The 21,814-nt window shown below is 42.8% G+C and overlaps 1 protein-coding gene across 1 annotated transcript in view; it reads left to right on the top strand.

The window, feature by feature from the left end:
• Positions 1–21,814, top strand: part of IPO4 (importin 4) — a 164,842-nt gene that overhangs the window by 84,031 nt on the left and 58,997 nt on the right. The window contains exons 18-19 of the mRNA XM_073632779.1: positions 4,187–4,298; positions 15,677–15,783. Coding sequence (XP_073488880.1) covers positions 4,187–4,298; positions 15,677–15,783 — 219 coding nt within the window. The remainder of the gene's footprint in view (positions 1–4,186; positions 4,299–15,676; positions 15,784–21,814) is intronic.

Here is a 21,814-nt window from a genome sequence, read left to right as displayed (position 1 = left end):
AGACCCCCACAGCATGATGCTGCCACCACCATGCTTCACTGTTGGGACTGTATTGGACAGGTGATGAGCAGTGCCTGGTTTTCTCCACACATACCGCTTAGAATTAAGGCCAAAAAGTTCTATCTTGGTCTCATCAGACCAAAGAATCTTATTTCTCACCATCTTGGAGTCCTTCAGGTGTTTTTTTAGCAAACTCCATGCGGGCTTTCATGTGTCTTGCACTGAGGAGAGGCTTTCGTCGAGCCACTCTGCCATAAAGCCCTGACTGGTGGAGGGCTGCAGTGATGGTTGACTTTCTACAACTTTCTCCCATCTCCCGACTGCATCTCTGGAGCTCAGCCACAGTGATCTTTGGGTTCTTCTTTACCTCTCTCACCAAGGCTCTTCTCCCCTGATAGCTCAGTTTGGCCGGACGGCCAGCTCTAGCAAGGGTTCTGGTCACCCCAAACATCTTTCCCAAAAAGACTCATGGCTGCATTAGATCAAAAGGGTGCTTCTACTAAATATTGAGCAAAGGGTCTGAATACTTAGGACCATGTGATATTTCAGTTTTTCTTTTTTAATAAATCTGCAAAAATGTCAACAATTCTGTGTTTTTCTGTCAATATGGGGTGCTGTGTGTACATTAATGAGGAAAAAAATGAACTTAAATGATTTTAGCAAATGGCTGCAATATAACAAGGAGTGAAAAATTTAAGGGGGTCTGAATACTTTCCGTCCCCACTGTGTGTGTGTGTGTGTGTGTGTGTATGTATATATATATATATATATATATATATATATATATATATATATATATATATATATATATATATATATATATATATATATATATATATATATATATATTACATATCACAAAAGATAAAGCTATTGGTCACACCAGGGTGGACAAAAAAAAAAAGCACAACAACAAAACCCAAAACTTACCTAAAAGAAAAAGCCCTTTTGAAGGAAATATGTGGCTATGGAGGGCAAACGCGCTCCACCCTGCCTGTGGGGACAATGCTAGGGGTACATAGGCTGTAACGGTAGTGGCCAGAGCTTAAAAATAAATAAACCGTGAACCATAAAAAGGTGATAAACAAACCATGGTCCAAAAAGAAGCCTGAAAAACACTGAAAAGACCCTAGATTATTCTTAGTCAAATGGAGATATGTACAGTATCTCACAAACGTGAGTACACCCCTCACATTTTTGTAAATATTTTATTATATCTTTTCATTTGACAACACTGAAGAAATGACACTTTGCTACAATGTAAAGTAGTGAGTGTACAGCTGCCCAAATAATTCAACGCACAGCCATTATTGTCTAAACCGCTGTCAACAAAAGTGAGTACACCCCTAAGTGAAAATGTCCAAATTGGGCCCAAAGTGTCAATATTTTGTGTGGCCACGATTATTTTCCAGCACTTCCTTAACCCTCTTGGGCATTGAGTTCACCAGAGCTTCACAGGTTGCCACTGGAGTCCTCTTTCACTCCTCCATGACAACATCACAGAGCTGGTGGATGTTGGAGACCTTGCGCTCCTCCACCTTCCTTTTAAGGATGCCCCACAGATGCTCAATAGGGTTTAGGTCTGGAGACATGCTTGGCCAGTCCATCTTTACCCTCAGCTTCTTTAGCAAGGCAGTGGTCTTCTTGGAGGTGTGTTTGGGGTCGTTATGTTGGAATACTGCCCTGCGGCCCAGTCACCAAAGGGAGGGGATCATGCTCTGCTTCAGTATGTCACAGTACATGTTGGCATTCATGGTTCCCCCAATGAACTGTAGCTCCCCAGTGCAAGCAGCACTCGTGCAGCCCCAGACCATGACACTCCCACCACCATGCTTGACTGTAGGCAAGACACACTTTTCTTTGTACTCCTCACCTGGTTGCCGCCACACACGCTTGACACCGTATGAATCAAATAAGTTTATCCTTGGTCTCATCAGACCACAGGTCATGGTACCAGTAATCCATGTCCTTAGTCTGCTTGTCTTCAGCAAACTGTTTGCGGGCTTTCTTGCACATCATCTTTTAGAAGAGGCTTCCTTCTGGGACGACAGCCATACAGACCACTTTGATGCAGTGTGCAGCCTATGGTCTGAGCACTGACAGGCTGACCCTCCACTCCTTCAACCTCTGCAGCAATGCTGACAGCACTCATACGTCTATTTCCCAAAGACAACCTCCTGGATATGACACTGAGCATAACCTATGATTAAGCACCTTTAACGGTGCGAAACGCATCAGTTATCAGCTGGACTTGTGTCTCTGATTGATGTATGTATTAAGCTTTATTCAATAAAGGCATTATTTTGGAGTGCGGCCCTCCTTTTTCCATTTTCTGCCATTTGACTTTGCTGAGCCGGCACCTTTCATCTCCTACTACTAGGACGGTGTGAACACAAGCGATACCACCTGGAGCGGTAATTACCTTGACCAAAATTGAGCTCTTTGGCCTCAACTTAACTTGATATAGATATAGATATATATATATATATATATATATAGATATATATCTATATATATATATATATATATATATATATCTATATCTATGTGTGTCTCTGACGATATGGAGGAAACTGTTTAACCGTGAAATACGTTGACATGTCGTCGTGAGGGCTTTAACTGTTATACTGCCTATCATGACATATGCTGTATTTTCTATACTTATTCATGTTTAGCTTTTACGTCCATGTGGGCTTTTTATGATATTGTATATCTAATAAAAAGGTTTCATGTTTGTTTTTGTTTTTGATCAAATCGTACTTTTTTTGCGAGTTTCTTGGTGGCATAACAAAACGTCCCATCTTTCTTTGTGAGTTCCAATTCTTTATTAAATGCATTAAAATGTTTTCTGATCAATTTTTTAACTAGCTTCTTTAAATAAGGTGTGTGTAACAAGGCAGTTTCACCTTTAAAGGTGGAGGGACAATACAGGAGCACAGCTTAATGGCATTTGAAGGCATCCAGTGTGTGCTTATGCCTTAATGGACTGTTTATTGGGCTGTCTAGCTGGCAAGTGTGTAGGGAGTTTTTCAGTACTGCATTGTTCATGGAAAACTTTGTCCATTAATTAACCACAGAAATAAACCCTTGTGATTGATCTCATAAGTTGTTTCTTTGTCTATATCTTGGCTATAAATATTGATTAAACATATAACCTAATTTTGAGAATCCTTTTCTCTGAGCGTAAAGCTACAGTACACTTTACAGCATGTTAAAAGGGACTCTTAAGCATGTGTTCCATCTAAAATTATTACATACTATTATAATTCTAATGTGGCCTTCAGAATAATAAGTTAGGGGAGAAAGTCTAGTTTTTGAAGTTTCTGTGCCTCAAACAATTGTATACAGATGGAAGTATTTAGTCTGTACTCTATTTCATCTAGTCAAGCTTGCATTGGTCTGAACCAGGAAAAAGTATTGTGTATAATTCAGTGAGCTTTATCTTATTTTTTGCTTTGTGTAAGCTGTGTTTTTATTTAGCTTGGATGTAGTGGAATTGTGCAATAGACTGGGTTTTGGCTGTCCCTCGTTGCAATAAAAATAGAAGAAAAATTATTTTGTTCTGTCTCCTGATTTAAATACAATATATCTTGCCTCTTTATAAAGTTTGAATTCTTTAAAACACTTCTGAACACTTCTTTATTTTATGCCTTAAAGAGGTTGTATAGGCTCAAGGTTTTTTACCTTCATGCATTCTATGCATCAGCACCCCTATTCCCCCCAGTCCCCCCTAAAACTTACCTAAGCCCCATCTCGATCCAGTGATGTACATAGGTCTCTCCCTCCTCATTGACTGAGACAGCTGCAGTAGCCATAGGCTCCCACTACTGTCAATTACAGCCAGTGAGCCAATGAGGAGAGAGTGGGGGCTGGACTGAATAATGCTCTGTGTGTGAATAGACACACAGAGCAGCGGCTAGGGAGTGAGCCTGCTCAGGTGCCCCCATAGCAAGCTGTTTGCTATGGGGGCACTAGGCAGGAGGGAGGGGCCTGGAGCGCCAGCGGGGGGACCCGAGAAGAGGGGGATTGGGCTGCTCTGTGCATAGAGCAGGCAAGTAAGACTTGTTTGTTATTTAAAAAAAAAACTTTAAAATCACTTTGAAGTAACAATTATTAGCAAATGTTGTGTGCTGTTTTTTTCTGTTTTTTTTTTTTTTCTTAATTTTGAATCAACTGTATATTACAGCTATCACTTGTTTGGTGCCATCTCAGAAGTTATGGAAGATAATATTTCTCATCACCTTGAGAAAATAACAACCATGATGCTTCTGTCCCTAAAATCAAGAGAAGGAATAGTGGTAAGCAGTACTTTACATTGCCTTGTATTTGTTTTTATATTATTTTCCATGTGAAATTACATGTATTTATGTACTACTTTGTTTCTTTTTTATTCATTATTCACAGTCACACTTAAAGCAGAACTTCAGACAAATATAACGAGATAAAATAAATAGCCCATTAAAAGGTAGAATAACAAATGGGAGAAGGATCTAAACCAGACATTCACTGAAGGGGATAATATTCCCCACTTTGCAAAATCTACTATCTCTAGTAGAATCCTGGAATCTGTGTATAAATTGTTACCGGGTAATACGGGGGCCCCAGAAGACGTCACAAGACTCCCCACAACTCCCTGCTTAGGCTGAAGGTGTGTACAAGATGGGTTACTTTTCTCCACATTTTCTGGTCTTGCTCTTTTGGAAACATGTGTGGAAAAATAATACTTGATAACAGTGGGATCAGACTGGAAAAAAAACCTCGACAATATCTCTCCCTCATTCTCAGTCACTATTAGAACAAATTCAAAAGGACGTGGTTCTACTGTCCTCAATTCAGGTCCTCTTGGAATATAAGCAGGTTATAACAAGTCATATCTCTAAAAGTTCAACAAATGGTACACCATGATTAACCTGCTCAATGCTCCTTTTCCCCCCTCACCTTCCAGGACAGCTACTTGAGAGCTGATAGGCTCCGCCCTCTACAGGAAACACAAATCAGATACAATTTAAAAGGCCCCTCCCTCTCCTCTGACCCTCTGTTGTTTTGTTTTCCCCTACCCTCCAGGAGCATCGACATGTTTTTTGTTTTCTTAGGTCTGGTAACTGTGGTTGGACCCCCCTTCTTGGTATCATCCAGGACTAGTTGTGGCCAAGTCCTGGGTGATAGTCTGTACTTTCTACCAGAGGGTTCCCTATTTTTGGGGTTACTTGCCTACCTGGTGGTGTGAGCGGTAGCAACTCCCTTCCATTTTTCTCTTTCGTTCATTGACGGACACAGCTCCATTCTCTTGACCGTAGGGTTATATCTTCCTCCTTTCAGGAGAAACTAGGCAGAACATGCATTGCATGTGAAAAATACAGAACTAAACAGTTCTGCCCAGGGGGTGGTCCCTCTGATATAACAAAGACAACAAAAAGCGGGGGCTCTCTTTGCTCCTTCAGCCCCTTCTAAAAATCCTCAGTGACGCCAGGATAGGGGTAGGGGGAAGGTTGTCCCATTTCATCAAAGAATGGGTAGAGATTTCCGACAATTCCTTTATTCTTCAAACATTGGAAAGGGGTTACAGGTTGGAATTCAAAAGTCTCCCATGCCCCCCCCCCCCCCCCCCCCGAGATTTTTTTCTTACCCATCTGCCGAAAGACCAAGAGAGACGGCAAGCCACGATAAATCTGATTTCTGTGTGGGAAACAGAGGGAGTTATTTCTCCTATTCCGGAAATTCAAAATATCTGGGGATTTTATTCTCACGTCTTTCTGGTCAAGAAAGCATCCAGCGACTTTCGTATGGTCATCAATTTAAGCGCCCTTAACAAATACATAGTCTACAGATGTTTCCGGATGGAGAACATTTATTCTGTAAAGAATCTGTTGTTGCCAGGGGTCTTCATGATAACCCTGGATCTTCTTTCAATAAATTTTTATTGGTAGTAGCAAGAAAAATTTCTTACAAAACCTTTGTAAAAGACATTACATGGTGCAAGGATATGAAGATTCAAAAGGAGCCAAATAATGTGAGGAAAGACCTCTCAATGCAAGACGTAAAATGAAAGGTCTAATCAGCAGAATTCTTAGTTACAGTTGAACTTAAATTAAAATTATAAACTAAGATAAACATAACTCTGGCAATAGGACAATGAATGATGAGTAAACTGACAGAGCAAAAACCTAAATGAGTCAGGTGTAACTCAGTAACTGGAATAAATGAGGAGAGGGTAAATTGGATACGGAGGGCTTTATTAAATTAATTGCGAGGGATCCGAGATCAGGGGGAAGTCCACCACCCGCCCCTATGGGAACACACTGCGGGCTTAGGGCCATGCCCTTCTCCCGGATTCCCTACCTCAGTCAAGTCTAATCTAAATGAAGTAGCCCATTATCAGTGTCAATATGTGGCTAATAGACCTGTCCTATCCCGCAGAGGTTTATCTACAGATGATCAGAATAACCTAGGTCCATATATGTCCTCCTAGAGGGGGCTACCACTTCACATCCAGGCCATTTCTGACACTTCGCTCCTACATGTCAAAAATCATCATTTCTTTGCTATAAAATTAGATAGAACCCCCAAACATTATATATGTTTTTTTAGCAGAGACCCTAGAGAATACAATGGCAGTCATTGCAACTTTTTATCTTGCACGGTATTTGCGCAGCAATTTTTCAAACGCGTTTTTTTTTAAAAAAAAACAGTTTCATGCTTTAAAAAAAAACAAAACAGCAAAGTTAGCCAAATTTTTTTGCATTGTGTGAAAGATGAAGTTACGCCGAGTAAATAGATACCTAACATGTCACGCTTCAAAATTGCACACGCTCGTGGAATGGCGCCAAACTTTGGTACTTAAAAATCCCCATAGGCGACGCTTTAACATTTTTTACTGGTTACATGTTTTGAGTTACAGAGGAGGTCTAGGGCCAAAATTATTGCTCTCGCTCTAACGTTCGCGGCGACACCTCACATGTGTGGTTTGAACACCGTTTTCATATGTGGGCGGGACTTACGTATGCGTTCGCTTCTGCGTGCGAGCTCACGGGGACAGGGGCGCTTTAAAAATTTTTTTTTTTTTGTTAATTTTACTTAAAAATTTTTATTTTTACACTTTAAAAATTTTTTTTTTTTTTTGATCACTTTTATTCCTATTACAAGGAATGTAAACATCCCTTGTAATAGGAATATGACACGATCAGTCCTCTTTACAGTGAGATATGGGGTCAATAAGACCCCACATCTCACCTCTAGGCTGGGAAGCCTAAAATAAAAAAAATAAATAAAACGATCGCCGCTTCACAGCTGAAGCGGCGCCGTTTTTTTTTAATGCAGAGGCCGGGCGTGACGTCATAACATCGCGCCCGGCCTCCGAACGATCATAGAGACTCCGGCGACCATCTGGTCCGCCGGAAATCTCTATGGTGAACATCCGGCGCCGGCGGATCCGCTATCCGACTCACCGATCGCTGAGGTGAGTCGGTAGTAGCACCGGAGGGCGGCGGGAGGGGGGGGACGTCCCCTCCCGCCGCCCGTAAGAACGATCAAGCGGCGGAACAGCCGCTATGATCGTTCTTATGGTGTACGGAATCGCCGGCTGAAAATGCCGGTATCTGAATGATGTCTGTAGCCTCAGACATCATTCAGATATAAGCCCCGAAAGTCGAGGACGTCATATGACGTCCTCCGGATGTCAAGCGGTTAAACAGACAGGATAACTCTGGGGCTTTGGGGCCAGAGGGTGTTAGGGTTTTACCATGACCCACTGGAAAGGGTAAACAAAAGAGGAAGTTATACAAAAAAATAATTTTAAATAAATCTCAGGGTTGAATAATTTACATAGAGCACAATCAGAGAGTCTAAGGTACTAAAGGGAGAGGGTCTTCAGGGAGGCTGATGGAGTGGTAGGTAGACGGGGAAAATACCATTGCTTTTGATGAGGATTGAGGTCGGAGTCTCTCAGAGAGCCCGTTGCCCTGGAGGACTCATGCCGGGGCGCAAGGAGATATGACAATTGTTGGCCCAGGGTTCCCAGATAAGCTCAAACTTACTAACTTTATCTTGGATAATGCTCACTATTTTTTCTTGCGCCATAATCCAGGATATTTTATGCTTCACCGCTGTGAATGGGACTCTGTGTTTCTTCCAGCAAGAGGCTATTGTTATTTTGGTGCCCAGTAGAACAAAAAAGATCAGTTGTTGGGTATATTTATCAACCCTATCCACTTTCAGATTCAATAAGGCTATCTCCGGAGTTTGAGGGATCTGGGCGGAGGATATTTTGCGGATCACTGAGAATACTTTGTTCCATAAGCCCCTTATCCGTGGACATGTCCACCAAACATGGAGCAGAGTCCCAATGTGGTTGCAACCACGGAAGCACAGCGGGGAAGCATCAGGATATATCTTAGCCAAAAGATAGGGTACCCTATACCATCTCATGATCACCTTAATGCTGCCCTCCATGAGGGAAACATTAAGGATTCCCTTAAATGAGCGATGAAAGCAATAGAACCATTGATCACTTTCCCATGAGATTTCAAGTTCTTTTTCCCAGGACAAGGCATACGGAGGCTTGGACACGGCGGAGGCAAGCGAAGCATATATGATGGAGACCCCCCCCCTCTGATCCACCGCACCCGAACACCATGATTCATAATTAGTTATTGAAGGGGGTTCCGGTTTGTTTGGCCAAATAGAATGGAGGAAATGTTGGATCTGCATAAAGCGAAAGCGTTCTAACCCTGGATCTTCAGGACGCTTATCTTCATGTACCAATCTGCCAGAGTCACCAAAGGTTCCTCAGGTTTGCGGTTGTCATGGAAAATGAGCCAAGTCACTGGCAGTTCAATGCCTTTCCTTTTGGTCTCTCAGCAGCACCCAGAATTTTTACAAAAATCATGGCCAAAGTCATTGCCTTTATTCGGATACAAAGTTTGACGATCGTCCCATATTTAGACGATTTTTTGATCTTCGCTCGAGACAGAGTCCCTTGTTCAGGATCTGCAGTTGGTTTTACGGACCTTTCAGAAATTGGGGTGGAAAGTCAACCAGCGAAAGTCTTGCCTGGTGCCCTCCCAGAGCATATTTTCCTGGGTTATCTAATAGACCCTGTTGTCCGAAAGATTTTCCTTCTAGAAGAAAGATTTTGAAAATTCTTCTCTCCGAGCAGGCCTTCAAGTTGCTCCCACAGACCTCCCTTCGGCGGATCATGCAGTTGCTAGGGCTGATGACTGTGGCCATTCCAGGGGTGCCTTGGGCCCATTTACACTCCAGACCCCTTCAGACATTTCTTTTACTCCATTGGGATCGCAGGAAGAATTCTCTAGATCAGCTGGTGCAGCTGCCAAGAGAGGATTTTCTCAATCTCTCCTGGTGGGAGCGGCGAGAACATCTGCAGGGAGGGAAGGACTAGGCACAACATGCCCCAGTAAAAATTGGCGTCTGTGGGGCTGGGGTACTCACTCACAGGACTGGCAGGCCTAGGGAGCCTGGTTACCAGAGGAGGTAGGCCACACCATAAATTTCAGAGAACTTCTAGCTGTGGGGAAAGCTCTTGTGTCTCTGGAAGGGAGGGTCTATTCAAAAGACCTATTAATTTTCTCAGACATTGCCACAACTGTGGCGTACCTAAACAAGCAAGGGGGCACTTGCTCAAAGTCGCTTCTAACATTAACACAGCAGATTCTGTCCTGGGCAGAGATCAATGTCACTTCAGTCAGGGCAGTCCACATCAGGGGGTCAGAGAATGTGCTGGCGGACTATTTGAGCAGGGTGAGCATCAGTTCCAGCGGTTGGGAACTACACCAAGGCACGTTCTGGGAGGTTGTGCTAAGATGGGGTCTTTCCTCAGTGGATCTTTTTGCCTCCAGTCTCAACAGAAAACTGCCGGCGTTCTTCTCACCGGAGAGAGAGAGAGACGGAGTCCTTGGGGACGAATGCTCTCTCCTTCCCGTGGGATTCCACTCTGGCCTACGCCTTCCCTCCTTTCCCCTCTTACCTCTAGTAGTTTGGAAAATTATTCAGGACTGGGCAGTAGTTGTTCTGATTGCCCCCTGGTGGCCCAGGAGGAGTTGGTTTTCCTCTCTGAAGGCTCTCTCCGTAGATCCTCCCTGGCCCCTACCAGTTCGGAAGGATCTGCTCCATTTGGGACTGGTGTTGCATCCAAACCCTCAGACCTTCCATTTGACGGCCTGAAGGCTGAGCGGCGCATCCTACAGTTGAGGGGGTGTTCAGAGAGGGTTATTCAAACTATCCTGGAAGCCGTAAGTTAGTCACGAGAAGAATCTATGTGAAAGTTTGGAAAACTTTTATTTCCTGGCAAAGGTTTAGATTCTTTTTCCACTCCCTGTATATTGGATTTTGTGCAGGGAGGAGTAGAAAAAGGGTTCTGTCAGCACCCTTAGGGTTCAGATTGCTGCCCTATCTTTGTTTACAGAGAGAAGACTAGCAGAGGATCCTTTAGTCAGGAGGTTCCTTTCAGCCAGATCTAGACATGCTCCCAAGGTCATCAAACACATTCCTCCCTGGGATCTGTCGTTAGTTTTAAATGCGCTAACAAGGGCTCCTTTTGAGCCTTTGCATCCGGCTTCCCTGAGATTTATTTCTTTGAAGATTTCCTTCCTTTTAGCTATTAGGTCAGGGAGAAGGATCTCTGATCTCGAGACTCTTTCCTGTAAAGACCCCTTCCTGAGGATTCTAGAGGACGGGGTAGTGATTAGGCCTGATCCTTTCTATTTACCCAAAATTTCTTCCAACTTTCATAGGTCCCAGGAGGTAGTCCTTCCTAATTTATACACCTCTCCCAAGAATGCGGAGGAGGAAAGGTTTAGTCTTTTAGACATGAAGAGATGTCTTCTGCTTAATCTAGAAAAGTCCAGTGGTTGTAGGAGTTCCTCCCAACTATTGGTGTTCAGTGGCCACAAGAAGGGGTTCAAAGCGTCTAAAAGTTCTATTGCTAGGTGGATTAGGGGAGCTATTTGTGAGGCGTACAAAACGTCGGGTCGCACCCCTCCTTCTAGAATTAGGGCTCATTCAACGAGATCCATGGCCACGTAATGGGCAGAAAAAGCGGGGTCATCATGGGAAGAAATTTATCAGGCTGCCGTCTGGTCTTCCTCTCATGCATTTGTCAAACATTATAGAGTTCAGATGCTTTCCAGCCAGGACCTCTCCTTTGGTGCTTCAGGCTGTCGTCCCTCCCTAAGGTATAGAATCTTGCTTATCTTCTCAAGTAGCTGTCCTGGAAGGTGAGGGGGGGGAACCCCAATTAGACTTACCGGTAACGGTATTTCCAGGAACCTTCCAGGACAGTGTCTGTATTCCCACCCTATTCTGTTTTTCACTGATCGACCTAGTTTACGTGGTGGTTTTTTTATGAGTTTCTGTTTGTTTTTTTTGTTTTTTTTTTTTGATCTTCTAACAACTGAGGGTCAGAGCAGGGGGGGGGGGGCTTTTAAATTGTATTTGATTTGTGTTTCCTGTAGAGGGCGGATCCTATCATCTCTCAAGTAGCTGTCCTGGAAGGTTCCTGGAAATACCGTTACCGGTAAGTCTAATGGGGGGGGGAATTTCTCTTACTCTGCTCTCCCTCACTTGCAACACCCATACCCCACCCCCCCCCTTTGGTCCAAGATGCTGTTCATAGTCATGAAAGTTAATCTCTCTCCTCTCTCCCTCTTCCCCTCCCTTCCCCTCCCTTCCCCTCTCTTCCCCTCCCTTCCCCTCCCTTCCCCACCCTTCCCCTCCCTTCCCCACCCTTCCCCTCTCTTCCCCTCTCTTCCCCTCTCTTCCCCTCTCTTCCCCTCTCTTCCCCTCCCTTCCCCTCTCTTCCCCTCCCTTCCCCTCTCTTCCCCTCTCTTCCCCTCCCTTCCCCTCTCTTCCCCTCCCTTCCCCTCTCTTCCCCTCTCTTCCCCTCCCTTCCCCTCTCTTTCCCTCCTCTTCCCCTCTCCTTTTCTCTCCCCCCTCTTCTTCCCCTCTCCTTTTCTCTCCCCTTCTTCTTCTCTCCCCCCCTCTCTCCTTTTCTCTCCCCCCTCTCTCCTTTTCTCTCCCCCCCTCTCTCCTTTTCTCTCCCCCCTCTCTCCTTTTCTCTCCCCCCTCTCTCCTTTTCTCTCCCCCTCTCCCCCTCCCCCCCCTCTTCCTCCCTCTCTCTCTCTCTCTCTCTCTCTCTCTCTCTCTCTCTCTCTCTCTCTCTCTCTCTCTCTCTCTCTCTCTCTCTCTCTCTCTCTCTCTCCCTAGATAGATAGGTGTATGTATAATCATGTAAAATAATCTATTTTTTTTCTTGTCTGCCTGTAATTCGTAACACTGGTGCACTTTAAATATGACTGACAGCAAGGACACACAAAACATGTTATAGATATGTTATGAAGGAGAATTTGAGTTTTAAAGAACCTGTGTGCAATTTAGCTGTTTAGTTTGGGACCATCTCTACTAGCCACTGAGTCTTCCACATTGGACTATTGAATGACAGGGGTAGGTATCGGCTCCAGTGTAGGCAGGGGAAGTTAAGGTTAGTGTGAACTTTTAAACCAAGGGCTCTTCAAGTCTGCATAAACCATACTAAGGCTTGCACAAACATCTTTGCGAACAGGTTCATTTTATGGGTCATTGCTTACAGATTGTTTGTATCTGCCTGCATTTGTGTCTTTTGTTCAGAAAAAAAAGTAGCAGGAATCAAAGGCGCCAGTGAATATTACAAATGGAAGGTAAACATGCACTCTGGAAATATACCAGGGTCATGAGAATACTGAAAATAAAATATTCTGCAATTCTGGGTGCTCCTGACCTTTGCAATTTTAGAAAGGAGATTCTTAGACTTTGCTATGAAATTTTTTTCTTTGTGCAGACCTTTTTGAAGTGAAACACTCCATATAGGAGATTGGACCCTTACAAAGTTTCTCTTTTCTGATTGGCTGCGGATATACTTTGTTTAGTGGCAATCAGTAGTAGAGTACAAGAGAAAAAAGAAAAAACATCTAGAAATGATTTCAACATGTATAGTAGCCCAGTGCATTAGCGCCACTCTTCTCCCTCATTAAGCCTAGGTTCATTCAACATGCAGATGGGGGACTGCGTGTAATCACACACTTTCTTGAACCCGCATCAAAAATAGGCTGCTGTTAGCAGAAGCGCAGGGATGCCGTTAATTACTAATGGCACCCCCACGCACTGGAAACTGTTAGGGACCTTTTCACTACGTGCAAATGAATGGGCTGCTGTGTCCACGCAAACCGGCTGCCGGGAAACCGGCATAGTGTGAATCTAAATCAAGATGAGAAACATTTAACCTCAATGGGCCAATTTATATCAGAGATCAGTATCTGCTCTCCACTGGACACTGCAGTCTTCACTCCACACAGCAGCCTGCATTTAAGTGCCATTCGTGAAATGCAAGCCACGTGGAGTTATCACTGCTTTATTGCCGCATTGAAGGCTTAAGAAGCCAGTCATTGTGCTTTTTTTCCCATTCATTTGAATGGCTGCTCCAGCTAGCAAAGAGCAACGTGAAGCTTTAATTTTTGATCTGTTCCTGCTGTCATCTTGCAATGACCTTGGTTACTTCTGGCCATTCGACTCTCATCTACTACCAGCTGTCTGAGTTTTGGGAGTGCTTGAGGCCGTGCCTTTTACTTTGAGCCTATAGGCTGACATATTACTGCGCAGTTACAAAATGTCTGATTCTATACACAAGTGGGGTAAGACTGTACCAGATGTGCCCATGCAGGACTTTATTACCTAAATTGCCCAGTTATTTGCTGACTTTGATCACAGAGGCCACAAGCCCTCTCCTGCAGATTCTAAATTTATTTTGCCCATGCCTAAGTTGCCTCCGAGCCATCAGCTACAGAAGCTCAGTCTGATTCTGAGTCACTCCAGTCTTTGCCTGGTGAGCTTACTCCTGAGGACTCGCAATCTATTTACTGTTACTTCCAAGATAAAGGAGAATGCTCTTATTGATGCAGTGTGTATCACTCTAAGTCAGCCTTTCGCTTCTGCCATTGTTGTCTCCCCTCTTGGTTTGTTTAAAACTCCTAATGCCGCAAAACCCCTTCCCTTTGCACCCTCTTTTTCAACTGTTTCTCAAAGATTGGAAAAATCCTGATCGGCAGATTGATACCCCCCCCCCCCCCCCCAAGTCTTGTTTCCGGTTTAGGAGGATGTTGTGCATAAATCGTTAATTACCACTGTTGATCCGGCAGTGTCCTGCCTTCTCAAAATGCTTACTATTTCTATTTTACTATTTCCAATAGGTGGTTGAAAGCGCTTTCTGAAGCTCTGTTTTCGCCTGCGGGTCCTGCCTTTATCTGATCCTAGCTGTGACCTTACTTTGTCAAATCATGGCTGACTGGTCAAAATGACTTAGGAAATCTAACTGTTGATGAGGTTGATCCCTTTCTTATAGAACACATGGATCAGACTGCTGTATTATTAAAAGTTCAGCTATGACTGTTTGCTGGAAGCCTCCTGTCTTATTTTTCACATGTCTCATGTCAGTACATTTGCATAGGGCAGTTTGGCTAAAGGTCTGGACTTTTATGTAAAAAGCATTTTATTCACATGGCCTTCAAGGGGCAGTGTCTCTTCGGACCCACTTCCTCACTGGAAGAAACCTTGGAAAATACTTCAAAATCTTCTCCCTCTCTGTTAGGAACCCTTTCATTTCTCCCCTCCCATGACTTCTAGTCCAGACCTTCCAATCTGGACTCCCTGTACACCTGCAATTCCTGGAACTCAGTCTGCCAAATCCTTAGCCTTCCTCTGCATTAAGGTGCTCCCCTACTTCCAGAGTGATGGGAAGTTTGTTAACCTTTGTGGACACTTGGACAGCTTGCATCTCAAAAAAAATGTAGTGCCTAAAGAGAAAACCCATGCACAAACAAGTAGAACATTCAGGTAGTTGCATAAATACAAGGGTGATTTGTGTGGCTGGGCAAATGCAACCTACTTTCAGATGTATTTAGTGTGTTTTTCAGGGCTTGAAGCCAGAGAAATTGAGCCCAGGTTCAGACTAGAGCAAACACCGACATGGCATGTGATTCACACCCGCATGCAATGTCTGTGCAATGCGAGTTCAGCCATACAGTTGTATGGCTGAACTCGCATTGGATTAGCGCGAAAATAGTGCAGGGACTTTTTTTGTCCTGCACTGCAATCGGATCGCATGGCTGTTATTACCTATGCGATTCGATTCCTGTGCAAGTTCACAGTTCGCTCTGCGAACTGTGAACCGATCTGGGGGTGTTATTAACAATGTATTGACACCCGCAGCGGTTCGCAGAGGGCGGTGTGAACTGCCTGCGGGAGAGATGCGATACGGGAACCGGTGCTGTAATCATGCTGGTTCCCGCATTGCACAAGTGTGAACCTAGGTGACAAGGTGGAAGTAAATTAGAGAGGGGCATCGAAGATGATTTCTGTCTAATAAATGTAATATTGGGCACTGTGGACGTGTGCCTTCAGGCAATGATAACATGGAGCACAAGATTACTTCACATATATCTTTTAATATATTGGTTCCAAGTCCTGCGACTTGAGCCCATAGTTTACCAACAGGACGCTTGGCTTTAGAATCCAAAACTGGAATTGCAGCTTCACAGATCAAAAATGTTTTTTTTGCCTTTTTTTCAATCATGTCATTATAGTTGTAGTCAATTAACTTGAGTGTCTTGCTTCCTTTTTTTCCTGCTAAAAGCTGCATTATAATGAGAATCACTCATTCATGTTGTTTGATGATGAAGCTGATGAAGAAGATGCTGAAATTCAAGAAGAGGAGGAGGAAGAAGATCCTGATGTTGAGGGGTAATGTAAAACTATCTATCTTTTTCTACTTTATATTTGTAAAAAAAATTTCTTTGCAGAAAAAATACCCTAGGCATTAAAGTCTTTTCAGTCTTTTCAGGAAAAAAAAAGCAAGTCGCACTGACATGCAGTATTGAAATTTGTGTGATTTCAAGTCCGCATTCAGTTTGAACCAGGGCTGCACACCATGTGTGAAAACACATGCCACCTGCAGGTGAACTATGGATGATTATCAAATCATCATGGTCTGGTTACAAAGGTTACTAGCAATAATTGTTAAACATATCCAGCACTACAGACATATATGTGGTAATTGTTCCTAGAGAAGCTAAAATGAGTCAGAGTTTAGAGGTTATAGTTACATACTCCTGCTAATAGAAGTTCTCTGTGGATTACTTTACTGAGGAAACAACTTGTTTTTCTACTTGCAAATCTGAAGCTTTAAAGGGGGGCTCTAGCTAACAAGAGATCATTTGTTTATAATGCTACCTGTTCAATTCTTTCTTGTTTATTGAATATTTGTACCCAACACTATATATGCAGCAGTTTGCTGGTGGTGATCCTCTTGTTAATCCATCTCATACTTTTATGTTGCAACATAGCAAGTTGTATGTATAGGTTATGTGTTACTGACTTTGAAGTATAGTTGGTTAACAGGCTCATTGACATATCTGATTAACAATACATAAATAATGCTGTGTCTACTATTACAAAAGCAAAAATTACAACCCTCCATGTGTTATATAGTGATACAGTGGGTATATAAAAGACTCACCCCCCTCAAAATCACATTTTGTTGCTTTGCAGCCTGAAATTAGTTTTTATTTCCAGCTGTATTTACTTATAACATCCAAGTGAAAGATATAACTCCAACATGTCAGAAAAAAATACAAAATTCAAAAACATAATCACTGAGTTGGAAACAGGATCACCCCCTTGTATCAGTTTTTTGTTGAACCACCTTTTGCTTTAAAGCGGAGGTCATCCCAAAAAAAAAATTACATTAGTAGTCTCCTTAAAAATGTAATAAAAATTATTTTGCTAAAAAAAAAAAATTTACTTGAAAGACCCTGTTGCTAAGTCCTAATCTGCCTGCTTCCTATTCCGCAGTGCTCCTAGTTCTCTTCCTGACACATCTATGCTCATGGGAAATGATGACACATTGTTTCCCATGAGTCTGTGTGGTTTACTGTGTTGAAAAATCACGTTGTTTCCAGACAGGAATCTAAGTTGTCATAACAACGGGACGGGACTTTCCTCTGTCGCCGCCTGTTGTTATGGCAACTATACAAACAATCGGCGCTACGGCCGACGTTTAATTGTGCATGTGCGAGATCAAGAGGTGCCTGCTGGTTACAGTGTGCAGCGACGGACCTGTCATCTCCCTGCTCAGCGGGGATCGACGGAGCGATCCCCCGCTGAGCAGAGCGGGCTCCGTACACGGACACGTCCGTGTGAAGGAGCCCTTAGTCTGTTGGGATATGTCTGTAACTTTGCACATCTAGACTTTGTAATATTTGCCCACACTTCTTTGCAGAACTGCTCAAGTTCAGTTAAATTTGATGGTGACTGTTTGTGGACTGCGGTATTCAAGTCATTACACAAATTTTCAATGGGGTTTAAGTCTGGGCTCTGACTAAGCCTTGCAAGAACATTCAACCTTTTCTCCTTCAACCACTGTGTGGTCATTTTTGCTGTGTGCTTTGGGTCATTGTCATGTTGGAAGGTAAACCTTCTTCTCATTCACGTGCATTAAGGCGTAAATTGCTGTCCAAAAAAACTGATTTTTTATTTTTTTTAAATTTTTTTTTTTTTTTACTGAAGAATGCACAGCGTTTGTTTAGATCCCTGTGTGTATAGGCACATTGCAATTAATGGGCTGTATTTTAGTTTCAGTTAAAAAAAAAAAAAAAAAATCTGTACTGAGCTTTTTCAAGCTGCAATGTGCAAGAGGCCTAAGAGGCTTCAGGGACACCTATCACTCTCTACATGTAAATTAGCCTACCCTGACCGAGGCCACGGGAAAACGCAAAACATCGCAAAAATGCAACCCGGCGATTGCGGGACCGTCTGGGAACATCTCAATGACATTAGGACCAATAAATCCACTAACGTGGCCAGACACTATAATAGTTTACATGGAGGTGATACTGACTTGATGTCTGTCCAGACTGTGGATAGGGTCAAACTGTTTACCAGAAGTGGGGATTTGTTTTGTCTTTTATGAAAGAGGGAGGTTTTTTGGATCTTCTACTTGCATACTAAAATTCCGGGTGGTTTCAATTTTGAGTGAGATGTTTCCCACTTTTATGAATGACTTTACATCTTTTTTTTTCACCCCCATTTATTTATGGTGTTTTTGTATATAAGCCAATAATATTTATTCTCCCCTTTTCATTTTTTGTGGTGGATTGGAGTGAGTACCTATGTTGTCATTTAGGGGTTTTGATACATAACGTACATTATTTAACCTATATACTAGTGCATCCTTAGTAGGATAGTGAAGTGTAATTATGGACCACTTCAGCCCCGGAAGGATTTGCCCCCTTAAAGACCAGGCCATTTTTTGCGATACAGCACTGCATCGCTTTAACTGACAATTGCGCGGTCGTGCGATGCTATACCCAAACAAAGTTGACGTCCTTTTTTTGCCCATAAATAGAACTTTCTTTTGGTGGTATTTGATCACCTCTGTGGTATTTATTTTTTGCGCTATAAACAAAAAAAGACAGACAATTTTGAAAAAAAAAAAAAAAATTTTTTTTTACTTTCTGCTATAATACATATCCAAAAAAAATATAAAAAAACAAATGTATTCATCAGTTTGGGCCGATATATTCTTCTACATATTTTTGATTAAAAAAAAATCGCAATAGGTGTATATTGATTGGTTTGCGCAAAAGTTATCGCAACTACAAACTACGGGATAGATTTAGGGACTTTTATTTATTTGTTATTTTTACTGGTAATGGCGGCGATCTGCGATTTTTAACGGGATAGCAGCAGACAAATCTGAACCCAAATTACACTTTTTGGGGACCAGTGACATTATTACATTGATCAGTGCTATAAAAATGCACTGATCAATGTAAAAATGACACTGGCACGAAAGGGTTTATCACTAGGGCGCGATCAAGGGGTTAACCGTGTTCCCTGGGTGTGTTCTAACTGTAGGGGGGATGGGCTCACTGGGACATGACAGAGATCACTGTTCCCGATCCCTGGGAACAGTGTATCTGGCAGAACGGGGAATCGTCTTGTTTACATAGGCAATTCCCCGTTCTGCCTCTCCTCACCGCGATTGCGGGTCGCCGGCAGACACCGAGCCTGCGGGCATGCTCTCGCCCGCTATCCTCCTTGACGACCTGCCACAGTAAATGTACGTGAGCAGGTTGGCAAGTGGTTAATAGATATACTTACCTAGGATAAAAATAGGGATTTTCTCTGTTATATGCGAGATAAGATAGAGAGTGTGTGTGTGTGTGTGTGTGTGTGTATATATATATATATATATATATATATATATATACACAAATTTTGTATTTTTTTTTATATATATGATTTTTCAGTGTGCAGCTATGGGCGTTTCTTATTTTTGGAGGATCTTGGATGTGTTTATTATAGTGTTATTATTTGTTATTTACATCCATATATACTCGCTCTATGGATCTGCTCATTGCTTTGTATGTCCTTGGTCCTTTATTGTGTGGGGATATTTGGGGGTAGGAGCAGGCATTGCCAGCCCTGTCTCCGCATGTCTCCCCACATTTGCTTACAGTACCTTGTACATATTCAGATATTTAGAAATCTAATTGTGTTTTACAGCATATGTCGGTCTGTTGGGGTTGCTGCTCTTTGTATATGGACATATATGAAGTGACATTGATTGGTCATATTCATATATCAACGGACATTTGATTTAGCCATACTCAAAATTTATATTGCATGTATTTATTCCCATTTATTTATTTATTTATATATACATGCATACATACATACATTTACACACTTTTTGAGTTAAGCATTTTGGTTTCTATTCCATTTATATTTTTTTCCTTTTCTTTAGTATTTCTTTGTATATATTTAAAATGTCTTAGTTTTCTTTGTATTTTGTGTATTTTGTTCTTTTTATATATGCGTATTGTTTTAGATGGCATGGCTTAGTGTTGTATGTGTTTGCTGGGCTCTGTAGTCACATTGGACAGATCGTCCGCCTTGGTTTTTTTCCGATTAGTTTCACATGTGACTGGGGAGCTTTAAGCGAGTATACATACTCTGGGCAATTAGCAAGGATTAAGCACAGGAGTGTGAAACACGTCTGCTGACCCTCCGTGGGTGTGTGAGCCCTGTCTATTTATTCCCATTTTTGCACAATTAAAAGGAGCTGTTTTTATTCTCTGGAAGTGCTGCTATCTTTTTCTTTTTTACATGGCAAAAATGCAAAACTCGTTTTCCTGCGGTCTGTGGTCAAAACGTTCCTATCCTGAACACGTTCAGGAGAGGGAGGTTTAACCTCACCTAAATGCGGCAGTTCCTAAACTCTGCTAAAAGCCTATGTGTGCATGAACACACAGGCTTTTATGGATTTGAGGTGGTGGGAGTCAATGAACACAGATCTATGAACTGTTTATCAAGATACACGGTTTTGTACACGTGGTGAATTAAGTCGTACAGGAACCTTTTTCTAAGTCGGAGCGACTTGCGTCGCTCCGATTAGAACGGTTCCATTGTACTGAACGGGACGCTACTTGTCAGGCGACCTAGGTCGCCTGACAAGTCGTCCCTGTGTGGACCAGCCTTAGGCCCCTTTCACACGGGACAGATCCGTGTTGATCCGCCCCGTGAACATCTGCTGCTCAGCGGGGATTGCTCCGTTTTCCCCAGCTGAGCCGGCGGATGACAGGGCGGGACCCGCACACTGTGCAGGGACCGCCCCGTCAGATCTCCGCTCTCCCCTATGGGGGATCGGAAGAACACGGACCGTCTGTCCGTGTTCCTCCGATCCGCTCTGCAGACGGATAGAAAAATAGGATTTTCTTCCGTCCGCAGAATCGGACGAGAGCGGAGCCGGATGACATCGGGTGTTTGCGGATGTACATCCGCTGACACCCGCTATCCCATAGGGATGCATGTATGTCCGTATTTCATCCGAAAACGGATGGATGAAATACGGACATACGGTCCGCATGTGTGAAAGGGGCCTTATGGATGGATGAGAAGTTATACTATGAAACAAAGCAAACACTAGAGACTGGTTCATTTGTTTTATTAAGTTTATTAGTTGATTTGCACAAGATATAACACAGGAATGTATGTGCATATTTCACTATATAACACATGGATGGTTGTCATTTTTGCTTTTCTAATAGTAGGCACAGCATTATTTATGCATTGTTTTAATTGATGTCTCGTGGGAACACAATTGCATATTTGCAGCCACTATTTTATTTACTAATTCAATTTGATTTATAATAATATATACACTCAAATACATAGTTAATTATTAGGTAGTGCTGAAGTTTCACTTCATAAAGTTTTTCCAGACGTGTCTGGTGAGTGGCAGGGAAGTATTTAGTGCTAATTTCACACATGGAAATAGGTAGATATCAAAACCAGAAACTACAATCTGTATCAATCCAGGCCAGAATAGGAATTTAAAGGAAAAGACACTTTTTTTTTTTTGCTGACTGAATGTTTGTGGGTACACAAGTAATATATTGTATGCAAAGTTTAAACTGGTTCTAAAGGCTCAAAGTTTTTTACCTTCATGTGTTCTATGCATGAAGGTAAAAAACCTTGTGTGCGGCAGTCCCCGGAATATTTACCTGAGCTCCATCGCGATCCAGTAATGTGCATGAGAGTCTCGGCTCTCCTAGGACTCTACCTTCTCATTGGCTGTGCTGCTGTCAGTCACAGCCAGTGAGCCAATAGGAGAAGGGGGGGCCGAGCAGCAGCTCCGTGTGTGAATGGACACGCAGAGCAGTGGATCGGGAGCAAACCTGTGTAGGTGCTTCCCCATCAAGCTGTTTGC

This window comes from Aquarana catesbeiana, linkage group LG01 (assembly GCF_042186555.1).
Source record: "Aquarana catesbeiana isolate 2022-GZ linkage group LG01, ASM4218655v1, whole genome shotgun sequence".
Taxonomy (NCBI): domain Eukaryota; kingdom Metazoa; phylum Chordata; class Amphibia; order Anura; family Ranidae; genus Aquarana; species Aquarana catesbeiana.
Note: the sequence above shows the minus strand (reverse complement) of the source record. Positions and strands in the feature narration are given on the sequence as shown.